Genomic DNA, 26,047 nt, shown 5'->3' with positions numbered 1-26,047 from the left:
TGCAAATCGATCTCATGAATATTCATTGTGGACATCCTGAAAACCTGACTGGCTGGGGTGCCTCCGGGATCAGATTTGGGAACCACTGCAATAGAGTAAAATCAAAACTCATATTTTCCGCAGTGAAACAGGTGGTGGGGAGGAAGGGAGACCCTTATACTGGTGATGTCACTGGAAAAGTGCAGTATCTTTACCTCCATTTGCTGGTCAGGAAGGGACATAACCCGATGGTCTGGACTGGTCTAGCTATACAGTGAAACTGCAAAGGAGGCCCTCCCAAACTGGATCTGTGCCCCTGGTTTGGCTGGCAGGGGTCCCCAACCCCCACCAGCTGAAGCGTTTTTTCCAGCGCTGGCCTCCTGCGGCACCACATTTCCTGCCCAGCTCTCTCTTCCTCCTCACGTCCTGCACGCTCCTTTAAGTGAAACTGAGCATGCTCAATTTCACTTAAAAGGAGTTTGCAGGACTTGAGGAGAAAGAGAGAGCATGGCAGGGAATGCAGCAGTGCCGGAGACCAGCGTTGGACAAGGCTTCAGCTGGCGGGGTTGGGGACCCCCACCAGTAAAACCAGGGACCCAGATTAAATTTGGGAGGCCCAGGCCCCCATGGCCCCACCTAGCTACGCCACTGGTTAGTCTTCACTGGACCAAACTTGCTTTCATTGTGCCATCACCATCAAGCTCGACAGGCAGTGTCTTAAAAGGTGGAAGATAAAGGATTTTGTTTTTACATTTATATCTCACATTATCCCAAGCAATCTCGGGTTTAATGTGGCTTACATTTGAAAATACAGTGAGACAGAATAATAGAATTCAGTTATATCATGGGAGCAAGTACATATATGGACATATCTGAAACATTTAACAAAGATGAGATTACCATAAATACCCAGCTGGGCATTTAAAAGTATGTCCTTTTACGATGCTGCATGTCCTTCTTCAACTACCCTTAGGAGTCACCTTTGGGTTTATAAAGCAAAACTATGTGCATATAAGGACTGGATGAACAATTAAAATAAAGTTTACAGCAAATGCCCTTAATATGTAATACTTGGTATCAATAATGAAACAGTGATGGAATATTCACATAGCAAGGAGCCTGAGCCAACAGATTTATTTTCCATTGAACATAATTAACTTTGGTCCATTTACTAATCCATGCTGTAGGCATGCAAACTTTTTAGTATGCGCACAAATGATAGAGACACCCATTATATTCCTATGGGTGTCTCTACCATTAGCGTGCACTAATTTTTAGTGTACGCTAAAAAGTGTGTGTGCCTACAGAGCAGCTTAGGAAACAAAACGCTATATTCCTATGGGTGTCTCTAGCATTAGTGTGTGCTAATTTTTAGCATGCGCTAAAAAATTTGCATGCCTACAGCATGGCTTAGTAAACAGTGCCCTTAGTATGAACTTGGTGGCTAATAGTGTGCTGAACTGGATAATGTTCTTCACCAAACAAATAAATGAGCAGTTGTGCTTAGGGTTACCATATGGTTCCAGAAACCCTAGTTGTGCTGAACTGAACAATGTTGGCACCTTTAGACTGCCTCTGGACAGAACTTCTGCATGACGTAAACTCTACCTCATTATTCAATTAATATCTGTGAAATAGTAGTAATAAATTTTAAAAAAAAGCAAGTGCATTTTTATAATATACCACTGCATTTCACAAAACTAAAAGGAACAAGTTCCCAAATGCCATCTTTTTCTTTTGATGTAGGCACAGGAAAAAAAAAATGTTAAGTGCTCCTAGTTTCAGCCTAATTAATGTTTTTTATTTAATTGTACTTATAAATAATAAGTATAATTGTTAAGTACCTGATTCTCATAACATGATGTCTGTTTTTGTGGCCCTTTACTAGGTGAAAACATCTCTGCACCAATACAGGGAATCCCTATAGCCAGCCCTCCAAATGATACAATGATTTAAAATGTAGAACAAATTAATATTCTGCAAATACTTCCTCTGTGTACATCCGTATGCTGCAAAAGCCAACATGTTTGAAAATATAAGTGAGATTAAATGCTACCAACAATTAAAAAAAACCACAACAAGGATGCAGCAGCTCATAGGTTTGCTTTGTTTTGAGTGTACTGGATGAGGGCAACGCGGGAAAGGGGAAACTGAGAGTACACGGATCAGCCTCTCGCCACTTACGTCAGATCAGGCTATTCAGCTCTGCTCCTTCCAGGGCCCTTGACCTTTTTTTTTGCTTCAACTTTTTTGACGTCATCCCGTCTCCTCTTTTCTTCAACCTCCTTAGATGTAAGCAAGGAAACTTAACAGCAGCTTTCGCATGACGTTATAGAGTTGAAGCCTCCCACCCCCGTCGCCACCATATTGGCCAGAACAAAACAAATGCTATACTTCCCTCTCTGTCCCGCCCCCACGTCAATACGTGTGACGAGGGCGGGACAGAGAGGGAAACTGCGCGAAGGGAGGGAGGGAATCCCCGAGGTCGCTACCGCCCCCCCACCCTTCACCCGGCCCGGGCCCTCTCTTCGCTATTGAACTTATAGCGCCGAAAACGCAGCAGGCAGATCAGCTGAGCTCCGGTCGGCCTTCCTTCCTTGCCTGTGTGTCCCGCCCTCGCCGACGTTACGTCACACGAGGGCGGGACACAGGCAGAAAAGGAAGGCCGCCTGCTGCGGTTTCGGGGCTGTAAGTATCAGAAGGAAGGGGGCCTTGGAGCTGGGAGGGAGGGGGAGGGACACAGGGCCCTCGGAGCTGGGAGGGGGAGGGACACAGGGCCTTGCAGCTGGCAGGGGAGGAGGAGCTGGATCAGCATCTCGCCACTGACGTCAGATCAGGCTATTCAGCCCTCCTGCTCTTTCCACGGGCCTTGACCCTTTTATGCTTAAAGCCGTTTGACAAGAAAGCTCGCAAGGAACTTTGGTGGGAGAGGGAGTGTTGAACATTTCAGGAGATCGAACTGTTGTTGCGGAGCTTTACCTTTAATGCGGGCTGATAGCGTTTGGAGGTGCGTGGATAACATTTTGAAGTTTGGCTGTGTGGGTGTGTACTCCTGCAGTGAGGGTTGATAGGAAGCATCGGGTTGGTGCGGGGAGCCCACTCCCGCACCTTTCCCTCTTCTTACCTCAGGTACAGAATCATACCGTTATCATGTCCTGTCTAGATGATGGCTGCATGATTGGCAAGTTTAATTCATAGAGTCCTGCCCCTGCCCAATTTCCTGAAAGGAGTAGGCAAGAGAAGCCACTGAACACCGCGTTGGGGGGGGGGGGGGGGGGAGAAGAGATGGGAAATACCTTCCTGCCCCCCAACCCCCATGAGGTGTTCAACAGTAGAGAATGACAGGGGGATAAAGTTGGTCCCTGGTAACTGTAATCGTGTCATTCTCTACTTAAAAGTACAGGTTTTGAGTTGTTTGTTTTCCAATAAAAATAAATAGTTTAGACAAGCACTTTAATTTTTGCTACAGTAATTTGTATTCATCATCAGTTAGCTGTCATTGTATTTTGAAATGATTTTTGCATTTAGAATTTATTTATCAGAAATCATTGGCTTTTGTTTTAACACATTTCCCTTTCCAGAAAAGCCTGATTTCTTTACCCCCACACAATATAAAATGCTGTCTCCCGGTGTTCCTTGGCCACCTGGGATGGATCGCGACTGCGCATCCCCACCCCGGGTGCAGCGTCATCCCCACACACACAGTGCATCACCTCCAAGCCCCCCCCCCCCCAATGGGTGCATTCTTCTTACCTACTGGGGTGCTGGGAGCAGCCGCATGGCTGTTGTTTTCACTGGTTCTCTGCCCAGAACAGGAAGTAAGAGCAAAGGGAGCAGAGAATCGGCGGACCCGACAGCTGTGCAGCTGCTCCCTGCACCCCTCCTGTAGCGTGCACCCAGGGCAGACTGCCTGCACTGCCCTGCCCTCGGTACACCATTTCCACGGTGAGCTGGTTACCCTCCTTCAGATTTCAGACAGTACCCAAGTAGCCTAATGGTACTTCCACCCTGCCTTCCACAAACATCTTGATCAACAAGATCCAGGATGCCAAAGTTTCCCACCCCTACCACACGCTCCTTCTGGATGCCTTCAGAAAGGAGGATGTGCCTCTCCCTCCAACCTGAAACTTGTCTTTTGAAGAACTCTGAAGGAGTAGGGGACTTGGGGAAGGAGGAGAGCGGTGTGTTGAAGCCCTACCGAGCAGCAGATGAGGAGTGTCCATCCTGAAACTTGTCTTTTGAAGAACTCTGAAGGAGTAGGGGACTTGGGGAAGGAGGAGAGCAGTGTGTTGAAGCCCTACTGAGCAGCAGATGAGGAGTGTCCATCCTGAAACTTGTCTTTTGAAGAACTCTGAAGGAGTAGGGGACTTGGGGAAGGAGGAGAGCGGTGTGTCGAAGTCCTACTGAGCAGCAGATGAGGAGTGTCCATCCTGAAACTTGTCTTTTGAAGGACTCTGAAGGAGTAGGGGACTTGGGGAAGGAGGAGAGCGGTGTGTTGAAGCCCTACCGAGCAGCAGATGAGGAGTGTCCATCCTGAAACTTGTCTTTTGAAGAACTCTGAAGGAGTAGGGGACTTGGGGAAGGAGGAGAGCAGTGTGTCGAAGTCCTACTGAGCAGCAGATGAGGAGTGTCCATCCTGAAACTTGTCTTTTGAAGAACTCTGAAGGAGTAGGGGACTTGGGGAAGGAGGAGAGCAGTGTGTCGAAGTCCTACTGAGCAGCAGATGAGGAGTGTCCATCCTGAAACTTGTCTTTTGAAGAACTCTGAAGGAGTAGGGGACTTGGGGAAGGAGGAGAGCGGTGTGTCGAAGTCCTACTGAGAAGCAGATGAGGAGTGTGTAGCCTGATGTGCAGCTGCTCTCCTTTCATCAAAACCAAGCCTGAAACTTGTCTTTTCAAGATCTACTAAGGTGGAGAGCAATGTCTTAGAACCCTACTGAGCAGCAGATGATGAGTATGTAGCCTGATGTGCAGATGCTCTCATTTCATCCCCTTGTGATCAGCACCGAGCCACGGCTGCAGCTGTGGGGGCAGAGGTACGGAGGATATGCGTGCATTGAGCAGCTAATGCTTTTCTCCCTTCCCTTCCTCCTCGCCATGGGTTTCACTTTTTTCTGCAGCGATTCACAGGCCGACTCCATGGCCTTCCTTGTGCTATATCCTTCTCACTCTACTGGAACTTCCAGTTTTGACACTAAACAGGAAGTTGAAGTAGAGAGGGCGGGATGCAACAGGAGGAAGAACACGGAGCCAGCCTGTGACTAAAATGTGATGCCTGCGGGTAGGAGGACAGGAATGGAGGAAACGATTTCTTACCGCAGGAACAAGGCTTTATACCGTTCCCACGGGTCGGTAAAAAAAATTTTTTCCCCCACAGTGATTCTAGTTAGGACATGGCCCTTACCACAGATTTACCGTGGTATATCTGCAGTAAGAATAACTGTGTCATTCTCTACACAGTAGTTTTTATGTCATTCATTGGGAATTTGTTGGACTAGTGAATGATATACAAATTGGGAAACTCTACAAGCACACAGATTTTCAGTGTCATTGTGAGTATCTGAGATCCTTTTTCTTCCTCTGTGTACATATTTATATGTAAATTGAGGAGTGTAGCCAGAAGTGTGTTTTGGGGAGCCCAGAGGTCCCAAAGGTGGATGAGGTATTCTCTCCCTCCTCCCAACAACTGCAACATTGTGGCATACCTTTGCTGCCAGCAATCCTGCCTGTGCTGCTAGAGCAGCGCTTAAAGTTGGCAGCACACTTCAGCTGCCGATGCAGGAGAGAGGGAGAACCCCAGAAATAAATTAATATTTTGTACATCGCTAGTGAGTAGTTCAAATTGACCCATACAGATTATTTGTCTTGCATATAGAGTGGGGTTCAGTTGTTTCCTACACAATTATTTTGTAATATAAAATAAGCCTACTTGAGCATGGTTTTCTTTGCCGTTTTCAGGATACAGCCTTACTTTTCAACTACTGGAGTTGGACATCAGAGCACCACTAAGTTCTGTTATGATTCCATTCCCTTTCTGGATAGGGATCCTCTGTTTTCTCATGCACGTTTTGAATTCCATCACTGTTATAAATTTTATAGATTTTTGAGAAGTCTGTTTTTGTGGCTCCAGCCCTGCCTCAAACTTGTTCTTTTGTGTATGAGGCTGCTGACCCACCAAAGGAGGTCTTCTAGTATACACTGTACTGCTACACTAAGGTACCCTTTTACTAAGCCACGTAAGCATCGATGCGCACCCAGCGTGCACCAGAATTGAGTTACCGCCCAACTACCATGTGGCTCTTGCAGTAATTTCATTTTTGGCACGCTTACGAAAAATATTTTTTATTTTCGAGCACACGTAATGGATGTGGCACGCGTACGTCATTACCGCTCGGTTACCGTGTGAGTCTTTAGCACTAGGTCAGTGGCTGGCGGTAAGGTCTCAGACCCGAAATGGGCGCGTGGCAATTTTAATTTTGCCACACGTCCATTTTCGGGGGGGGGGGGGGGGGAGGCCTTTTTTTACAGGCACACTAAAAATGGATCGGTGCGCGGCCAAAACCCGCGCCTACACTACCGCAAGCCATTTTTCAGCACGCCTTTGTAAAAGGACCCCAAAATATTTTCCTGCCCCAGCTACTCGCAGAACTTTCTAATAGACCCTTTATAGGGGGTGGTAGGAGTACTGAGGAGATCAGAACACCCTTGAGCATCACCTCCCATTCAGTTTAGTAGGTGATGTGTTGTTTTTTTTTAATTGTCTAAAGGGTGCATATTGTAGACTGTAGGTTTTCACTTGCATAATCTTGGGGCTCATTTTCAAAAGAGAAGCATGTCCAAAAAATGGCATAAATCTGCATTTGGACATCTTTCTCAAAAAAAAAAAGTCCAAATATGTTTAGATGTTTTTCTATGAAGTCAGTCAGAAGTGTGTTCAAATCACAAAGGGGCATGCCAAGGGTGGGATCTGGGTGTTCCTAACACTTGAATGTTTTTCTGCCATAATGGAACAAAACAAAAACATTCAGGGCTATAAGTTGAACGCTTTGGTCTAGTCCTGTTTTATTAAAAAAAAAAAAAGTGCCCTAAATGACCAGATGACCAGTATAGGAATAAAGGAATGACACCCCCTTACTCCTTCTGTGGTCACTGACCCCCATCCCACCCTGCAAAGATGTAAATGAAACAGTGCATACCAGCCTCTAGGACAGCTCCAGATGTAATGTCCAGTCCTATTAGAGCTACAAGCAGGCTCCTGGAATAGCCTAGTGGTCGGTGCAGTTTACTGTAGAGAAGGTGATCCAGGCTCATAATCCACTCTATTACACTTGTGGTGGAAAGTGTCAGCCCCCCCCCCAAAAAAAAAAAAAAACCTACTGTACCCACATATAGGTGACACTTGCAGCCATAAGGGCTATTGTAGTGTATAATTAGGTACAGTAAGTTTTTGGTGGGTTTTGAAGGGCTCACCATACAATATAAAGGGGTAATGGTGAGATGTGTACCTAGATCCTTTTATGTGAAGTCCACTGCCTTGCCCCTAGGGTGCCCCACTACTCTGCTGGGATACCTGTGTGGCCAGTTTACTAGGAAAGCTGGCTCCTCCTATGTCCCAATGGCTTGACTTTGTGCATTTTTCACATGGACTTTTTGTTTTTTGATAATGGTTCAAAAAGATAGACCTATTTTCACTACTTGATTTTTGGACATTTTCAGCAAAATGCCTAAAGTCTGGATTTAGATGTCATATTGAAAATGCCCCTCCTTCCATAGCGTCCCACAGATCAATTCAGAGACTTGTGGGTTGTGTCCATCTACCAGCAGGTGGAGATAGAGAGAACCTTCGAGGTTTGCTATATGTGGACCTGTGCAGCCAAGTAAACCTCACTATTCTCGCTATCTAGCAGGTGGAGGGACATCTCTGTGCAGCTCTGGTTTGATCTGACTGGTGGTGTCCTTTGGGCCTAGTTTAGCACAGTCAGGGGTTGAGTGGCTGGTTGTAGCTTCTGGTGTACACCTGGTGGGGCCAGGTCCCTCCCGGTCTCCCCCTACCTTTCCTCCGTCACCCAGGGCTGTGGGCCTGATCAAGTGTTGCCTTTCTCTCCTGAATAAAAAAAAAAAGTAAGCTTCTCTTTAAGAGACTTTGTTTTTGTTTAAACATACGGAGGAGCTAGACGGGCTGCCAAGTCTGTTTGAGCGCAGGCGTTTGTGGAGCATGTCAGTGCCTTCTGAGGCGGCTAAGCACTGCTCCCGGTGTGGGGGCCGGAGAGCGGCATCGGGGGAGTGTGAGTTGTGCCACCGTCAGCCCACAGTGGGTGTTCAGCGTGACAGAAGTTCCCCTCGGGCGTCCGGTGAGTCGGAAGCGCAGGGGATAGTTTCAGCGGTTTTCTCGGGGCAGTTAGTGCAGCGCACGTCAGTGGGCGCCATTTTTTCCTCTTAGGCGTGACCAGCTCCGCACGTGGTGTTTGACAGGAGGCACAGCGCGCTTCTGTGGCACAGGCTCCGATGGAGGAAAGCAACTTAGAGGGAGCAGGGGAGTCCCTTTCAGTTCCTTTTCCCCCCGGATTTTGTTTTATTAATGCACAATGCTTTTCTTCTGAAGAAGTCAGGAGCTTCTCTTCAGGCAGCCCCGTCTCTTCCTCAGCAAACTTTGGTTATTGCAGCCTCTCAGTCTTTCCTGTCAAAAAATCCCCGGGTGGAGATTTTGGATCCCGAGGAGCTATCTGACACAGATGGCCTGGTTTAGTTTCCGGGCGCTCCCTCAGAATCATTGGATTTAGCAGATGAGGTCACCCTGCCTTCTGAAGAGGGGGATGACCCGACAACTGCCCACCTTTTTCGCAGGGAAGAGCTTCCCTCCCTGATTATTAGGGCTTTTGAGGTTTTGGCCATTTCATCCCCTGAATCGTCAGGGGGAACAGGTCAGGTGCCCTCTATTATGTCTGGCACTAAATGCCCACCTTGTTCCTTTCATGTGCATGAGGCCATGAAAATCCTTATTTCGGCGCAGTGTGATATGCCGGACAGTAGGCTTAAGGTTGCTAGAGCTATGTCACATATTTACGTGCTGCCAGCTGCTGACTTAGACTTGCTGAAGGTTCCTACGGTGGATTCATTAATCACAGTGGTCACACTCTCCCTGTGGAGGGTGGCATGGCGCTCAAGGACCCTCAGGATCGTAAGTTGGAGACTTGCTTGAAGCTGTCCTTTGAAGTAGTGGCCCTTTCCCTGCAAGCTTAAGTTTGTGGCTCCTATGCAGCGCAGGCATGCTTATTGTGGGTTTTGAAAGCCTCCTCTCCGGAGGACCTCATGGCTGTTTTGCCAGCCTTAGAGTCAGGTTTAGCCTCCACCTTGAACGTTGTAAAATGGGCCAGAGCTCACATGTGCCCCCTGCAGTGGCACCTTCTGAACCATTGGTCTCCTCTCTCAGAGGATTACGAGGTTCGGGTGCCATGTTCTACCCGTCTGCACACAATCATGCACTGGTGGTTCATTCAAAAGAATCTGGTGTCGGGCATTCCTCTGCAAACCCCGGAATGGAAGATCGTGACCACGGATGCGTCGCTGTCTGGTTGGAGGGCTCATTGTCTCCAACAGACAGCCCAGGGCATGTGGACCTCGACGGAGGCGTCTTGGTCCATCAACCACTTGGAGTTGCGGGCGATTCGCCTGTCCCTTCGGGAGTTTCTGTCTCTTCCCCATGGTTGCCCAGTTCAAGTTCTCTCGGACAGTGCAACGACGGTTGCCTATGTGAACCGTCAAGGGGGCACCAGGAGTGCACCACTAGCGCGCGAGGTGGCCCTGATCTGCCGTTGGGCAGAGACTTATCTCTCTCTCTTGACGGCTGCTCATATAGCAGGGTCACAGAATGTGCAAGCGGACTTTCTCAGTCGCCACCAGTTGGAGCTGGGGGAGTGGACACACAGGTTCCCTGTTTCTCCACCACCGCCAACTCCAGGCTCCGCTCATTCTGCCTCGCCTCACCCTATGCTTGGAATAAACTTCCTGAGGCCTTACGCCAAGCTCCCTCCCTACCCATCTTCAAATCTTTGCTCAAAGCCCACCTCTTCAATGTTGCTTTTGGCACCTAACCTTTATACCTTTCAGGAAATCTAGACTGCCCCTATTTGACTGACTGTACATTTGTCCTTTAGATTGTAAGCTCCTTGAGCAGGGACTGTCCTCCTATGTTAGATTGTACAGCGCTGCGTAACCCTAGTAGCGCTTTAGAAATGTCAAGTAGTAGTAGTAGCTCGGAAGGCATCGATGCTCTTCTACAACCTTGGCCCAGGGGCCTGCTCTATGCCTTTCCCCCGTGGCCTATGGTGGGCAGATTACTGACTCGCATTGCCAGTCATCCCGGTCGAGTGATCCTGGTGGCCCCGGATTAGCCCAGGCATCCCTGGTAGGTGGATATGGTCAGGCTTCTGTTCGATCGTTCTCTTCAGCTACAGGCGCAGGATGGTCTCTTGCTGCAAGGACCAGTCATGATGGAGGATCCCTCCCCCTTTGATCTTAAGGCCTGGCCCTTGAAAGAGCGAAGTTGAGAAAGAAAGGGTATCCGGATGCGGTTATCGCTACGATGCTTCAGGCTTGGAAAAGATCCACCTCGATAGCTTATGCTAGGGTGTGGCGTACCTTCGATTCATGGTGTGCAAGTTCGGGATTGTCAGCGGCTTCGGTATCCTACTTGAGGACTGCTTGGGTACATCCCACAAGTCTCTGGATTGATCTGTGGGACGCTATGGAAGGAAAAATTAATTCTTACCTGATAATTTTCTTTCCATTAGTCCCAACAGATCAATCCAGAGGTCCCCTCCCCCCTGGATTTACTGTCTGCGGTTTTGTTTCGGTTGGTTAGTTTTTGTGGGTTTCGTTGTTCTGAATGTTCCTTCGTTTGATTAAATAATAAAAACAAACAAATTTGGAAGTGAAGTGGTGGAAGTATGTTGGGCATTTGGTCTGACAATGTCAGGAGAGTTTTCTATTTCCATTCCACTGCTTTGGTATCGTTCATACTGAGGTTTGCTTGGCTGCACAGGTCCACATGTAGCAAATCTCAGAGGTTCTCTCTATCTCCACCTGCTGGTAGAGGGACACAGCCTCTGGATTGATCTGTTGGGACTAATGGAAATAAAATTATCAGGTAAGAATTAATTTTTCTATGTAGAATAGTGTGCTGAAGTAAATTATTTTGTTTTTGTCACTCAGGAATAAAGATGGACTTGGTACTGAGCTATGCAGATTATTACATTTTTACACCATATGTATATCCAGCCACCTGGCCAGAGGATGATGCCTTTCGACAGATTATAAGTCTCCTTATGGTGACAAATACAGGTGCACTTATCATCTACTTGTTGTTTGGAGCTCTCAGCTATTACTTCATTTTTGACCACAATTTGATGAAACATCCACAGTTTTTAGAGGTGAGATTCTGTTAAATCTATTCTTGTTAAATATTTGTGGAACTGAAAATAAAACCATATGACATTAAGAGGCCCATTTTCCTAAAGTATTCGAGGTTTGCATGTACTGCATACTAATTGAAAAGCTTGTGCATTAACTTTTGGGGCTTTGCCCCTACAGTTACTGTGCAGTAAAGTACTGTTTTTGTGCAGTACGTGTATTGACAATTAAAGTAGATGCAGTTATCTTGTTTGCTATCTGTGTAACAGCATGCAGTAAAGTGCCGTGGGCAAACTGCAACATGCAGGCCATGTCCATTTCCTGCCTTCTAACATGGTATGCAATTACCCCCGGATTCAGTAAAAGGCGCCCAAAGATAGGTGTCTAACTTTGTCCACGATCCTGAGTTGCATATGCAACTTAATTAGTCAATGAGCCATTAACACCCAATAATAGGCTATCGACTAGCAATTATTGGTGTTAGTTGGCTTGACATTGATTTGGAGTTAGCGCACACACAAAAGAACAGTACCTAAATGCTATCGCACGCAACCCTAAAGGAGGCATGGCCGTGGAAGAGACATGGACAGGTCAAGGGCGTTCAAAAATATTATGTACAGTGTTACAAAATTTGGGGAAAGCTCACCCCACTTGCGCACCAGTATTTATATTACATTACGTTATAAGAGTACTTATAGACCGCTAGCTCTCCAATAAGGATTCAAAGCGGGATACAAAAAATAAATAAAACAGTAACAGAAAAAATGTGATTAAATAGGTCTTCAAGGCCTTACACCTGGTTTCAGCAGGTATAAGTCCTGGCTTGCACATTTGGGCACGAGAATCGGCGCTACATGCTATTTGATAAAGGGCAGTCAGCCCGGTGCAACTTATATTGAATGGCGCTTTTTGTGGGCACCCAAAATAGGGCACCATTTACTGAATCTAGCCCTTAGTGTGTAAATTAGAATTGGGTTAGATTAATTCATTTTAAATAATGCCTTATACCACAGTGTCAAAAGCAGTTCACAGTTTAAAAATAGCATGCCAGCATGCCATGCCAGCTTGGTAACTGTTACCCCACTCGTATGCTAACTGCCTAGTGCATTTTAGTAAGGGGTCCTTTTAGTAAGCTGTGGTAAAAGAGGGCCTGCATTAGCGTCGGCACATGTTTTTGACACCCGCTGAGGCCTCCTTTTACCGCAGCGGGTAAAAGGCTGGCTCTTTTTTTTTTTTTTTTAAGAAATTTACCACACAGGCATTTCAGGGGAGAGCACTTACCACCACCCATTGAGATTTTGGTAAGGGCTTCTGCACTAACCCAATGGTCACCGGGCAGCATGTGGCACTGCCCGATTATCACTGGGTAAACACTGGCTCTACAAAAATAGAAAATTTCCTCAGCGACCCTCCAGACCGGTCAAGACGCTTGGGTTATGCACTCCTACCAGCAGAGGGAGACTGAGAAACACTGAGCTTTGAACACTGTATATATAACCTGTGCAGAACCCCAGCTAGCCAGTATTTTCTCAGTCTCCAGCAGAGGTAGAAGTACAGCCTGTGCAGTCTTACAAGTCTGGTGAGGTCTTAAAAAAAAAAAAAAAAAAAAAAAAGATTTATAATTTGGGAATTTTTCCTGTTAGTTGGTTCAGAATCCTGTGCATGGTTTAAAAAAAAAAACAAGGAAAAGTGCTTCGGGGGTGTGGGTCCGGTGGGGCCCAGTCTTCCCCCTTGGGGTGTCAAACCTGCTTAGTCGGGTCCCTCCCCCTGTGCTCCGATATTGGCAGCTTTGTGCCTCGGCTCCCGTGTCTGGATGGGAGCCTTGAGTGCCTTTGCAATCAGCAGCTGTCAGGTTTCATTTTAGTTGTTTAAAAATAAATAAATAAATAATTCTCGGAGCGAAAGAGGCAGCTCCGTTTTAGCTGGCTGTCTTTCTTGTGCTGGCCGGAGGAGCAGTGCTGTTATTTTTGGTGGGAGGGAGTTCTGCAATTTAGTGCAAAGTTTTCGTCTTTCCCTCCTGCCGGCAGATGTCCGCAGCCAAGCTTCTCCGTTGCCGCGTCTGCTCGCCAGGGGGGGGGGGGGATAGAAGCGCCGGGAGGTCAGTGTCGGCTCTGCAGGGAGCCGAAGCAGGTGCCCAAGGCTCCCCCGGAGTTGACAGCGGAGGTTCCAGTGGCGTCAGCGGATCCTGTGGCATCGGGCACGCCAGCGGTAGCATCAGCGGCAGGAATGGCCGCCCTTTTGAATTCTTCCCGCCCTGCGGAGCCTGCTGTATTTGGGCTGGTGTCTCCCTTCCTGAGTCAGCCATTGGGAAATGAAGGCGCGGGGGGGTTGGTTTCCCCTGGATTTTGTTTGGACGCTCCATCAGACATGGAAATTGGGCCCCACCCAGTTGGATCCTACAGAGGGAGGGGGCAGTCCCCTTCTACCTAAAAGACCCCGTCTAGAGTGGGCAGATGAGGTAGAGTGTTTTTCCCTTACCGGCTCTGAGGGAGCTATCAGTGAGATTGGGGAGGCCGATATTTTTGAGTGCTCTCAGGAGCAGGATTGGAGGATCCCTCAGTGGTCCGAATATTTCATAGAGATGAGCTTGCGGAGCTTATAGATCAGGTGACCTCTACGCTTAAGTTTGAGCAGGCAGAGATTCCCGTGGGAGAGGTGAAGCAAGTGGACCCTTTGGTCAAGGGTATTCAGCATAAGGCGCAGTGCTTTCCCATGAATAAGGATCTCCGGGAGATGATTTCTCAGAAGTGGGTGTCTCCTGATTCTCCATGTAAGGTGACTCGGGAAATGGTGAGGCTTTATCCTCTTCCTCAGGAGGATAAGGACTCTCTTAAGGCTCCCACAGTGGATGCGGTGGTTACAGCGGTCACTAAGGCTACGGCTATTCCCTTAGACGGTGGTGCCGCTCTCTGTGATCCCCAAGATAGGAAGTTGGAATCTTTTCTGAAGCGTAGTTTTGATTTGTTGGCTCTGGCCCTCCAGGCTTCTGTGTGTGGGGGTTTGGTAGCTTGAGCTTGTTTTCACTGGTCCGAGAAGCTTCTTGATGATGCGGTGGATGTCGGGGCTTCTTGTGTACAGGAATTAGCCAAGTTAGAGATGGGGGCGTCCTTTTTGTCCGATGCGCTTTATGATTTGTTGTGGGCGCCAGCCAAGAATATGGCCCTGGTAGTTGGAGCGCATAGGGCTCTATGGTTGCGAGGTTGGGTCGCAGATGCGGCCTCCAAGTCTAAATTATGTACTCTTCCCTTTAAAGGCGCCATGTTCTTTGGCAAGGATTTGGATAAACTGGTACGTGGTGTTAGTGACGCTAAAGTTCCTCGTCTTCCGGAATTTCGTCCCAAAACAGGTGCCAGAGGGGTGTCGACGCAGGGACGTTTTCGGGAAGCCCGACGGTATAGACCAGGTAGATTTCTTGGAGTCCCTTGGTTGGGTGGTGAATCTGGCCGAGAGTCATCTCAGTCCTTCGCAGTCTCTGGAGTGTCTGGGGGTCCTTTTCGATATGGTAAAGGGCCGGGTGTGTTTACCGCCTCTTTGGATACTCAAGTTGCAGGATCAGATTCGGCGGCTGATGTTGAGTCTGGTACAGGTTTGGTTACTCTTGTGGCCAGCGTGCGAAAGCACAAACATTCTTGGTTTTGAGTTGCCACATACAGGGTTCTGTGAGGTTGTTTGGTTTTATTCTCTGCTTTGTTATTGATATACTGGCTAGTTGGGGTTCTGCACAGGTTAAAGGTCAGTGTTTCTCAATCTCCTTCTGTTCGTAGGAGTGCATAACCCAAGCATCTTGACCGGTCTGGAGGGTCTAGAGGAAAGAAAATTAGCAGGTAAGACCTAATTTCACCATTTTGTAACAAATGCCCCATGTTGTGGGCAGGAACTTCTGCCAGGCTGCTGCGGTACCCTGGCGGTAGTTCCTGTTTGGCACACAGTAAGCCTGCAGTGAGCTTACTGACAGTAAAAGGGCCCCTAAGTGTTGATCTGCTCATTTGCTTACCAATAGACAGGTAAGAAATTGTTAGCAGGTGACTGTCCAGAGAGCAGCAGCCACATTCCCTATGATTCTAAAAAGTTGTGTGCCCAAATTTCTAACTAGTGCACACAATTTGCATGCTCAACTTCTAGAACAAGGTCAGTTGCGCATGTAAAATTAATGATTTAGTTTCTAATTGGCTTTAACAACCAATTATTGGTTTTAATCGGTGTTAATTGGCAGTTACATCCCTAAGTCGGTTCTATAAGGTGCACGCTTGAGGGTGTGAACTTGGGAGGGGCAGGTAGTTAGGCGCACAGGTTATAGAATGCTAGCATTTCCATCAGCCATTTGAGTTGGCATTAAGTGCTAACACCTAAAACTAAGCACATAAATGCAGATGTACTTTAGCATTCAGTAACGACAGCAGTTGTGCGCTAAACATTAATTCTACTAGTAAAAAAGGTACGTTTCTGACACAAATGAAATGGGCGCTAGCAAGGTTTTCCTCGGAGTGTGTATGTTTGAGAGAGTGTATGTGAGAGTGACTGTGTGTGAGAGAGAGAGTGAATGTGTGAGTGTGTGTGTGTGAGAGAGAGAGAGAGTGAGTCTGGGTGTGAGTGTGTCTGTGAGAGAGAGAGTGTGTGTGTGTGAGAATGAGAGTGTGTGCAAGTGCATATGTTAGACACAGTGTGAGAGAGAGAGAGTGTGTGTTTCACACAGATACAGTGTGTGCAAGAGAGAGAGTGTGTGTGAGACACAGACTCTCTGTAAGACTGAGTGTATGTGACCAAGAGAGTGTGTGCGTGACTGTGTGACACATAGAGAGTGAATGTGATACAATGTGAGACATAGATGCATATTTTCAAAGCACTTTGGGAGGCTAAGTTCCATAGGTTTCTATGGAACTTTGGGAGGCTAAGTGCTTTGAAAATGAGCCCCATAGAGTGTGTGAGAGACAGAGTGAGAGAGAGAAAGACATTGACTGTGAGAGAGCGAGTGTGTGTGTGTGACAGAGATACCTCCCCCCTCCTTTCTGGTGTCAGGTCCCCACTCTCTCTCTCTCTGGTGTCTGAGCGTTACTGTGCAGGACGCTGAGCTCTGGCTGTGCTTCAATGAACTGATCAATCCTATTTAATAGAATGCCCCTCCAACATTCTGAAGCCGAGAAACCTCGTGTGGTTGGTCACTTCTGCTTGTGACGAACCCGGAAGTACGTGATGTCAATTCAGGAGATGGATACAGAGAGCAGAAATGCCTCAGCCATGCAATCAGCTTCAGAATGTTGGAGGTGCGTTTTATTATATTGGATAAGAGCAGTTGTGTGTGCGTTATCCCGGCGTCTAACTTTAGACACACTATATAGAATTACCCCCTTTGTGTAAATCTGTCTCTGTAGCATGATGCAGGGTCCCGTCACAACTTTAAAGGAACCCTTCCCCTTCAGACCAGTTGCAGCTTGAAGGGGAAGGAGACGTATTTATTGTACATTTGAAGGAACTGATTGTTTTTTTTTAAAGTTCTTTCATACATACTGTATTATTTAATACAGTTTTGTTTTTGGAGGTTTTGTTTTGTAAATAAGACTGGATGGGAAAAGAAAAACAGTGTTTCAGTGCATAGTCTTCACAAGTTGACTAAAGAAATAATCTTTAACTTTTTTTTTTTCTTTAGTCATATATGTTTATTTGGAAATGGAAAAATTCCAACTGTAGATTAGTGAATACATAAAGAACTGTAATCCAGACATATTTACCTATTTACATGTATGCAGTTACATAATTGTGTAATATTGTCATTTGGGGTTTTCTGATATTTATTGCAAACAAAAAAAAAATAGTGTGTAGTTAGTCTATGGCTTAGAAAATTCTGTGCTTGACTTATGGCATACTTTGAAAGGCTTATCTTTCTCTTCACTATGTTAGTAACTGATGATTCCATTTTAATCTTCACCGCTGATTTTCAGAACCAGGTGCTGCGTGAGATCAAGTTTTCATTGCAGTCCATGCCATGGATGAGTATTCCCACAGTTGCCCTCTTCTTTGCTGAAGTCAGAGGGTACAGCAGACTTTATGACAACATTGAAGACTCACCATATGGTAGAAATCCTATTGCTTTATTGATCCAGTGTTTTGAATTATGGGGTGCCATATAAGAAAAAGAGACATATTTTCCAAGCACTTAGACTTACAAAGTTGGAAATTTGTAAGTGCTTTGAAAATGAGTCCCTTGGGGTAGAATATTTAGCAATGGTACAGCATCATTTGAGTAGCCTAACTGTAAAAATTAAAAATGTGATGGCATTTCAGAAATAGAGGCATGGCATAGTGGGTAGAGCAGCAGTTTAGAAAACTAGGTTTCAAATCCTCCTAACGCTCCTTGTGACCTTGAGCAAGTCGCTTCACTCACTGTTGCCTCATTCACTAACCATTAATGTAGATCGATTTGTGTTGCCTGTGTCAAATCATGCTGGTGTGCATAGGGAGCACTGCGTGGGCCCTTGCATGATTCATGGATGTCCAGAGGTTCCGGTGCATCTCTGTCCAGCAGGAGCGAGATCTCAGCATCTGAGTTCAAGGGTGCGATCTGGTCGGTTATGGATCCCAGGCGAGGGTAATTCCAAGCAACCTCTGGTGTGGGAATCTCATCCTTTTTGTCTGGTATCTGGGCACATTCGACTTGTGTGGGTGACCGTGGCATGGTGCCTCCATCCGTAGACTCTATCATATAACCACTTGCTGTTTGCCCCACCACCTGTACAACCCCCTGCAAATGTTTTTGATGATGTATGAGGAGTAGTTTTTGGTGGATGTCAAACAGGTCGTAGCACTCTGGTCTTGTGAGGGACCTGTTCCTCTGCTCTAATATGAGTTCATGTGCATGCAAGTTAGTCAGTTAGGGCCCCTTTTACCAAGTTGCGGCAAAAGGAAGCATGCCAAGGCACCCTTTTACCGCAGAGGGTAAAAGGTAGGTCTGTCTTCTTTTTATGAAATGGCTGTGTGGCAAGTGAAGCGCTTGCTGGGTTGCCATTTCAGGGGGGAGCCCTTACCACACCACCCATTGAGGTGGTGGTAAGGGCTCTGTTCTAATCCGGTGGTAACCGGGCAGCACCGCCAGGTACACACTGGCACTACAAAAATAAAAACATTTTGTAGCGCCAGATGTGACGGTGCGCTGGGGGGTTGGGAACTACTGCCGGGATGCTGCGGTAGCCTGGCGGTACTTCTTTTTTAGCGAGCTGTAAGCCCGCTTTGTAAAAGGGGCCCTTAGATTTTAAGCCCTCTAGGACAGGGACATATCTAGTGTACTTGAATTCAACTCGCCTAAAGCTTATAAATGAAAAGGCACGAGTCAGATCTACATACAACCTTTACGTTTTCTCCCATAACTGACGGTGGCCTAGGTCATTATGCTGATGCATCTTGTTCAGTAAGAGAACTTCTATTTAAAACTGGATCATTTGGCTTGATTGTACATTAGTTATATAGGGGCCCTTTTACTAAAGGGCCTTTAAGCACTTAGGGGTAGATTCAGTAAATGGTGCTATCACAGGGCCCTTTTTCATTCAGCTTGGTAAAAGGACCCCTGAAAGAGAATTAGTTGATCATTTAAATAACTCAAAAGTAAAATGCCATTGAAGGAATGCAGTGTATTTGCATTGTATAACATCTGCTCAATTTCAGAGGTAGAGAACCGAGGTATCAACAAAAAACTGTACTTTCATCCTTTGTAGGCTGGATTGGAGTAATATTCAGTATTCTTTCATTCCTTTTCTTCACGGACATGTGTATCTATTGGATCCATCGATTTCTCCATCATAAACTCTTATATAAGGTAAAAGCAGTCATCTTCTAGTAAGTGTGTTCTAAATATAGTGGGCCTGGAGTATTTTGATCTTCAATGGGTTGGGTTTTTTTTTTAAGAAATATGGAAGTGTTTTGAAAAGTAGGAAGAATGCAGAGTTAAAATCTGTAGCTGTTGAGAAGCAAGATCCATATCCACAGGACAACCTTTCATGATCTAAAATAAGGTTGGAAAGGAGTACAAGTTCTGAACATAGTCTGTATGAAGACAGTGTGCTTTGCAACTAGGTGAAAACCAGTGTTGGAAGACTTAGGGGCTCATTTTTTTGAAGGAGAAAAATGTTTAAAGTGGCATAAAGCAGTATTTGGACGTTTTGCTCGCCAAAAAGGTCAAATCGATATTTTTGAAACCCATTTTGTAAACATTTTTCTAAGCTGTTCATCCGCAGTGCATTCAAATCACAAGGTCCCATGTTGAGGGTGTGTTAAAGGTGGGATCTGCACATTCCTAACACTTGGCCATTTTTCTGCAATTACTGAACAAAACAAAAACGTCCAGGACTAAAACTAAGATGTTTTTGAGCTAGACCTGTTTTTAATAACGACTAATGATTGAAAACTTTTATTGTAACTGCTATAAACATATGCATTTATAATCCATTATCAAACTTAGGAGATGAAATGAGGGAATCTGATGCACTAAAGATAATCTCAAAAAATCAATCCCTGAGACCTAACCACAGTCTATAACAACAGTATCACAGTCCACAGAAATGTTCCCAAATCAGTGAAGATCAGTGTTTTTTGACCATTAAGATTGATCTCGCTGGGGTCCCTACTTTGTGCCGGGTGAACACTGTTCCTCCTGAGGAAGCCAGTGGCGAAGTGTAGATCTGTATTGAGGATAGACTTTAACCTGAGGATTTTATTGCTGATAATGGAAGATTTGTTGAAACTTTGAGAGAGGGATCTTGGGGTGATAGTATCTGAGGATCTGAAGGCAACGAAACAGTGTGACAAGGCGGTGGCCGTAGTCAGAAGGTTGCTAGACTGTATAGAGAGAGGTGTGACCAACAGAAGAAAGGAGGTATTGATGCCCCTGTACAAGTTGTTGGTGAGGCCCCACCTGGAGTATTGTGTTCAGTTTTGGAGGCCGTATCTTGCTAAGGATGTAAAAAGAATTGATGCGGTGCAAAGAAAAGTTACAAAAATGGTATGGGATTTGTGTTACAAGACGAATGAGGAGAGACTTGCTGACCTGAACATGTATACCTTGGAGGAAAGGAGAAACAGGGGTGATATGATACAGACGTTGAAATATTTGAAAGGTATTAATCCGCAAACAAACCTTTTCCGTAGAATGAGGTTGAAAGGGGGCAGACTCAAGAAAAAGGTCAGGAAGTATTTTTTCATGGAGAGAGTGGTGGATACTTAGAATGCCCTCCCCACGGGAGGTGGTGGAGATGAAAACGGTAACAGAATTCAAAAATATGTGGGATAAACATAAAGGAATCCTGTTCAGAAGGAATGGATCCTCAGAAGCTTAGCGGAGATTGGGTGGCAGCACCGGTGGTTGGGAGGCGGGGCTAGTGCTGGGCCGGATTCTATGGTCTGTGCCCTGAAAATGGCAGATACAAATAAAGGTCAGGTATACATATAATGTAGCACATATATCTTGTTGAGCATACTGGATGGACCATGCAGGTCTTTTTCTGCCGTCATCTACTATTTTACTATGTTTTAATCTTTAGAGTTTGAAAGAGGAGGGGGTGGTATCCCTCATGGGCTTTTCTCATAGCTCTGATCAAGAAAGTTTGCTTTTGGATATCCATAAACATTTTAGCTTGTTTCAAGCTACTTCAAGATACTAACTTTGGAAGTACAAACAGTTTGATCTTCACTGATTTGGGAACATTTCTGTGGCCTGTGATATTGTTACAGACTGTGGTTAGGTCTCGGAGATTGATTTTTTAGGTTATCTTTAGTGCATCAGATTCCCTGATTTCATCTCCTAAGTTTGATAATGGATTTTAAATGCATATATTTATAGCAGTTAGAATAAAAAGTTTTTGTATATTCTATGAATATATTACCAGTAACAAACATTGTTTTGAGTTCTAGTTTATGGTTCTGGTATCTATATTTTGATTTACCCCTATATTTTTAGTTTTAAGAACGACCAAGCCACAAAAAACTGCCCTAAATGACCAGAAGACTACTTCAAGAATAAAGGCATGACCACCCCCCAAAGATATGAAAGAAACAGTACATACCAGCTTCTGACAGCTTCAGATGTTATGGCTAGTCCTATTAGAACAGCAAGCAGGTCCCTTGAGTAGCCAATTGGTCGGTGCAGTGCACTATGGAGAAAGAGACCCAGGCCCATAATCAACTCTGTTACACTTGTAGTGGAAAGTGTCAACCCCTCAAAACCCACCAAAACCGTACTGTACCCTCGTATAGGTGACGGTACAGCCATAAGAGCTATTGTGGTGTATTGAGTACAGTAAGGTTTTTTTTGGTGAGTTTTGGAGGGCTCCTCCTAAAATATAAGGGTGAGATGTATACCTGGGTCCACTGCGGTGCCCTCTAGGGCCCCCACTGCTCTACTGGGATGTCTGTGTGGCCAGTCCACTAAGAATGCTGGCTCCTCCTAATTTATTTATTTATTACTTATGTACCCCGCTCTTTCCCACATACAGCAGGTCCAATGCGGCTTACATAGTAAAAGAAAGCATCTTACATGGTAAAGAATACAGTAAAAACAAGGAAATGTAGGAACAGTATTATAAATTGTGATGATCATAACTGCTTACATTATGAAAGGCATTACAAAGGACGTGAAAAGAATGTAATGAACTAGAATAGGGAAGGTAGACAAGGATATGATAGGTGAAAGGGAAGGAGAATGGGAGGGAAATGGAGGGATGGAGGAAAGAAGATGAGGGATTGAGTATAACATTGGGGTCAGAGTAAGTGTCGACGTCTTAGCAGGAGTATCCTACATCCCAATGGCTTGATTTTGTGCATTTTTCACATGGATGTTTTTTTTTTTAATGTTCCAAAAAGATTGGCCATTTTCAAAACAAAAAGATAAGGCTTTGATGTATGATCTTATACATATCTGAAGTACATAGTCTCGCTTTACTGTATTCTTATACCACACACACATGATGTATGTGAGAAACTAAAAGCACTGAAACACAAAAGCATGTAAAATATGGCCGGTCCAGTCCTGCCTATCCAAACTGTCTTTAGAATTTAGTTTAAAAGCATAGCCTGCTTGCAGGCTTTGACTAGTAGAGTCCCAAAATCAAAAGACTTTTCTTATTTCAGGCTGCCACAGTCCTGCAGTTCTCTTTTGTCATCTGTGTATGCATTGTAGTTTTTTTATTTAGAGAGTTTAATATAAAATTATAAATAATTCAGAATACTTTACTCAACTTGTAGCATGTGTCATCAAATGTTTGAGGCATATTACAGTAAATACAAATATTTATTACATAGCTACTCATTCCCATCTTCCCACTCCCCCCCCCCAAATCACAATTAAACATAACCCTCAACCTATCCTACTCATCCAGTAAAGTTCCTATTTGACAAAAACCTTTGTATACTAAGCCTTTAATTGTTCCTTAAATGTCGCAAACAAAGGCTAACAGTGCAATTGCAGAGCGAGTTCATTCTTCATTATAAGCCCCATTACAATATATTCGCTTGAAAACTATTTGCATCTCAGTTATTTATGATGGAATAGCTAAAAGGGCTTGTGGAGGGGAATGAAGATTTCTACAAGGTTCATACTTAGTCAATACACTTGATAGATACAGTGGGCCAGCCTAATGTAAAGCAAGAAAAAACAAATCTTAAATTGTGTGTGATATTGAACTGGAAATATAGAAGACGTACAAAGAAGAATATGATTTTATGTTGTAGTGAAAGGAACAATATTAATTGTTGTAATTAAAGAATCTGCATTCCGAAATCATTTCTGTACATTTATTTCATAGTTGATCAGAAATACTAAAACTAGTCATAAACCCTTGTTATTTAATGGGCCAAAATAAATTTAGAGAACGGTGATAAAAGCAATTCTAAGTTTTTATTGTAATATGTACTTCAACAAGCAGTGGAATAAAGTAAGACACTAGCTTCTGTTCTGCTTAATAAATACTTGACCCCAATTATCTTCATTTTTTCTACAGACTTTTCACAAGCCCCATCATGTATGGAAGGTTGCTTCTCCATTTGCAAGTCATGCTTTCCACCCAGTGGACGGGTTCGTTCAGAGTCTGCCATATCATATTTATCCTTTTATTTTCCCTTTACACAAGGTGGCTTACTTAGGTCTCTACATCTTTGTTAATATCTGGACTGTATCAATTCATGATGGCGATTATCGTGTCCCACAATTCCTAAGACATGTTATCAATGGCTCTGCCCATCACACTGACCATCATCTGTATTTCGATTACAACTATGGTCAGTATTTCACTCTATGGGATAAAATCGGAGGCTCCTACAAAAACCCCTCTTCCTTTGAAGGAAAGGGACCTCATGATTATTTGAGAAAGTTGAAAGACTGTGCATCAAATAGGACAAGCAATGGTTATGAAAATGGAACACAAGAAAATGGGAAAAATAAATAATTCTTTGATTCCTAAGAGAGAGCCATGGGCATATACAGAAAAAGAAACCGACAGCAACCTGATTTGAGAACATAGTTCTTAGAATCTTGACATTAGAGCTAAAGGTAATACACATGAACCTTTTGCCAATAGTATCCATGACTTTTCATCTCATGATGTTGTCATAGTTTTGCTACTACAAGCTAAAATTGCAGTGCTGCTAAAGATGTGCCTATTTTATTTAAATTAAAATATTTAGAACTTCTCCAGATGGGTTTGGTATTTCCTTGAAGGTCCTTTTACTAAGGTGTGCCAAAAAATGGCCTGCGCTGGCACAGGTCCATTTTTCAGCGCACCTGCAAGAAAGGCCTTTTTTTTTTTAGTCAAAAATGGACGTGTGGCAAAATGAAAATTGGTACGCATCCATTTTGGGCCTGAGACCTTACCACCACCCGTTGACGTAGCGGTAAGGTTAGCTGGGCAGTAATCGTCAGTGCGCGTACAATGCTGATTACTGCCCAGTTAGCGCTGCGTGCCGGAAAAGTTTCCAGTGTACGTAAAAAATGAAATTACTGCCCAGGCCATGCGGCTTAGTAAAAAAGAGCCCCTTAGTCTCTTGGGGCATAAGCTGATTTTCTCCATGACAAGGCCCTAGTCCTGCACAGAGACTGGGATCTGGAATGCTTGTGTCCATAGTATAGTCTAAGGCCATGGGGTTGTTCTTGTACTACTGGCCTTCAATACACCTGCTCGTAGAGTGAGAATTTTGCATGGACATTCATGCTTTAGCCTTACCCAGTTAAGCTTACAGACAGAAGCAACATAGTAAGTTTATTGAAGACTTTTTGTATAGAAATGTGAAGATGAAATACCAGTTGTTGCTAAGATACTGAACACAGCACTTTACACACATTCTACAGCAGCAAAAGCTTTTCAGTGTAGTGCAAGTAATGTATACTGACATCTGTAAAGCTTGTCTTGATAATACTCCTAACCACTGTATAAAGACAAATTATTTTGTGCTGGCTGAGTGGTTCCAAACAATGTTGTTTACCATTCCAGTTTTGCTGCTTAAGACAAAATGTTAGCTAGTGTTTTATAGACATTGTAATGTGTTAATGTATGTTGCACTGCTCAGCTTAGCATCTGTCCCAGTCTGAGTTCCCTTGCAAAAGAGGACCCAATAACTTCCTTTTTTTCTTTTTAAGTTTCTATCAGGGCAAATACTCCTAAGCTGGGGTTAGTTTCCTTGTGCTGCAACTCTTTTCAACAGAATACATATAAATAGAAATTTAAATAGCATTTGGATAGACTAAATTATGCTGTATTCAGTTTTAATTTATATAATTAATACATTTAAGTCAGTAACTTATACAGTGTAGTTTAGGCCTGGTTGGGGTAGGTTCTCCCACCCCCCCCCCCCCCCCCCCAAACACGCTTTTTATAGCCAATGAACAACTGAAAGTGCAGTCAAAAAGTATCAACCGCAATTGATTCCACTTGCCAGTGTGTATAGTACTCCTGTGAGGTGTAAGATCCATACATGTTCGGAACTGCTCTGGGCTTTCTTTATTATTTAAATAATGCAATAGTGAATTTTTAACTCTTATCCTCCTTTGATGTGCTGATGATTCCTATGAGTAATGACTAGACATTTTGGTTGCTTTCATTTGAAAATTTCACATCTAATACTGTGGAGCATGCAGTGAGGTACCTCACAGGAAGCCTGTGCTCATCTAGGGAACGTTTATAAAAACAAATGTTTTATGACATTTAAAAGGTGATCAAGTATTTCGGATGTAGTGCTTGTGTTTTGAAAATGTTTGTGCTAATGTGCAACTGTTACAGCATTATTCACATGCTCATCCCAGGGTATAAAGTATGGAAGAGGTAACATCAAATATTTTAATACTGAGCTTTCCACAGCTGCTAGAATATTTTTTTTTCATACTCGGTGCCCTTTAGAGTTCAGATTCACAGCATTCCAATCATATCAAATTTTAAAGTTCTAGAGAAATATAATTTAAATATTTTCTTAGCATGTATAGAAACCCATATTTAGAGACTATACAGTAAATCAAGCTGTGATCAGTTTTGTAAAATGTGTATATAGTGGATTGTAGAAATGCTTAGAAATCACAAGAAATGTTTGAATAATAAATGCTTAAAAGATTTGATAACATTTTATATTTTTGATATAAGCTAACGTGGCTGATGTCTGCTTGGACTGCATAGAAATTAATGATGACAAACAGGTTA

The 26,047-nt window shown here is 44.4% G+C and overlaps 2 protein-coding genes across 3 annotated transcripts in view; one reads left to right on the top strand and one right to left on the bottom strand.

Annotated features, from left to right (window-relative positions):
• LOC115481563 overlaps positions 1-26,047 on the bottom strand; it is a 92,381-nt gene that overhangs the window by 43,389 nt on the left and 22,945 nt on the right. The window lies entirely within an intron of this gene.
• On the top strand, positions 2,741-24,053 carry SC5D (sterol-C5-desaturase). Of its 2 annotated transcripts, none has more exons than XM_030220804.1 (5): positions 2,741-2,986; positions 11,190-11,407; positions 17,324-17,456; positions 19,091-19,191; positions 23,366-24,053. In XM_030220804.1, exons 2-5 carry the CDS (start codon positions 11,198-11,200, stop codon positions 23,807-23,809), a joined length of 888 nt encoding a protein of 295 aa, XP_030076664.1. In that variant the 5' UTR covers positions 2,741-2,986; positions 11,190-11,197; the 3' UTR covers positions 23,810-24,053. The 2 variants fall into 2 exon arrangements, with proteins under 2 accessions (XP_030076664.1, XP_030076665.1); XM_030220805.1 differs by having other exon boundaries at positions 2,741-3,108.

The sequence above is a fragment of the Microcaecilia unicolor genome, chromosome 12 (assembly GCF_901765095.1).
Source record: "Microcaecilia unicolor chromosome 12, aMicUni1.1, whole genome shotgun sequence".
NCBI classification, from domain to species: Eukaryota; Metazoa; Chordata; class Amphibia; order Gymnophiona; family Siphonopidae; genus Microcaecilia; species Microcaecilia unicolor.
Note: the sequence above shows the minus strand (reverse complement) of the source record. Positions and strands in the feature narration are given on the sequence as shown.

Coding starts and splice junctions, on each gene's coding strand:
- SC5D (XM_030220804.1), top strand. CDS start 11,198: ATGGACTTGGTACTGAGCTATGCAGATTATTACATTTTTACACCATAT. Junction 17,457..19,090: donor CATTGAAGACTCACCATATG/GTAGAAATCCTA, acceptor CATCCTTTGTAG/GCTGGATTGGAGTAATATTC. Junction 19,192..23,365: donor ATCATAAACTCTTATATAAG/GTAAAAGCAGTC, acceptor TTTTTTCTACAG/ACTTTTCACAAGCCCCATCA.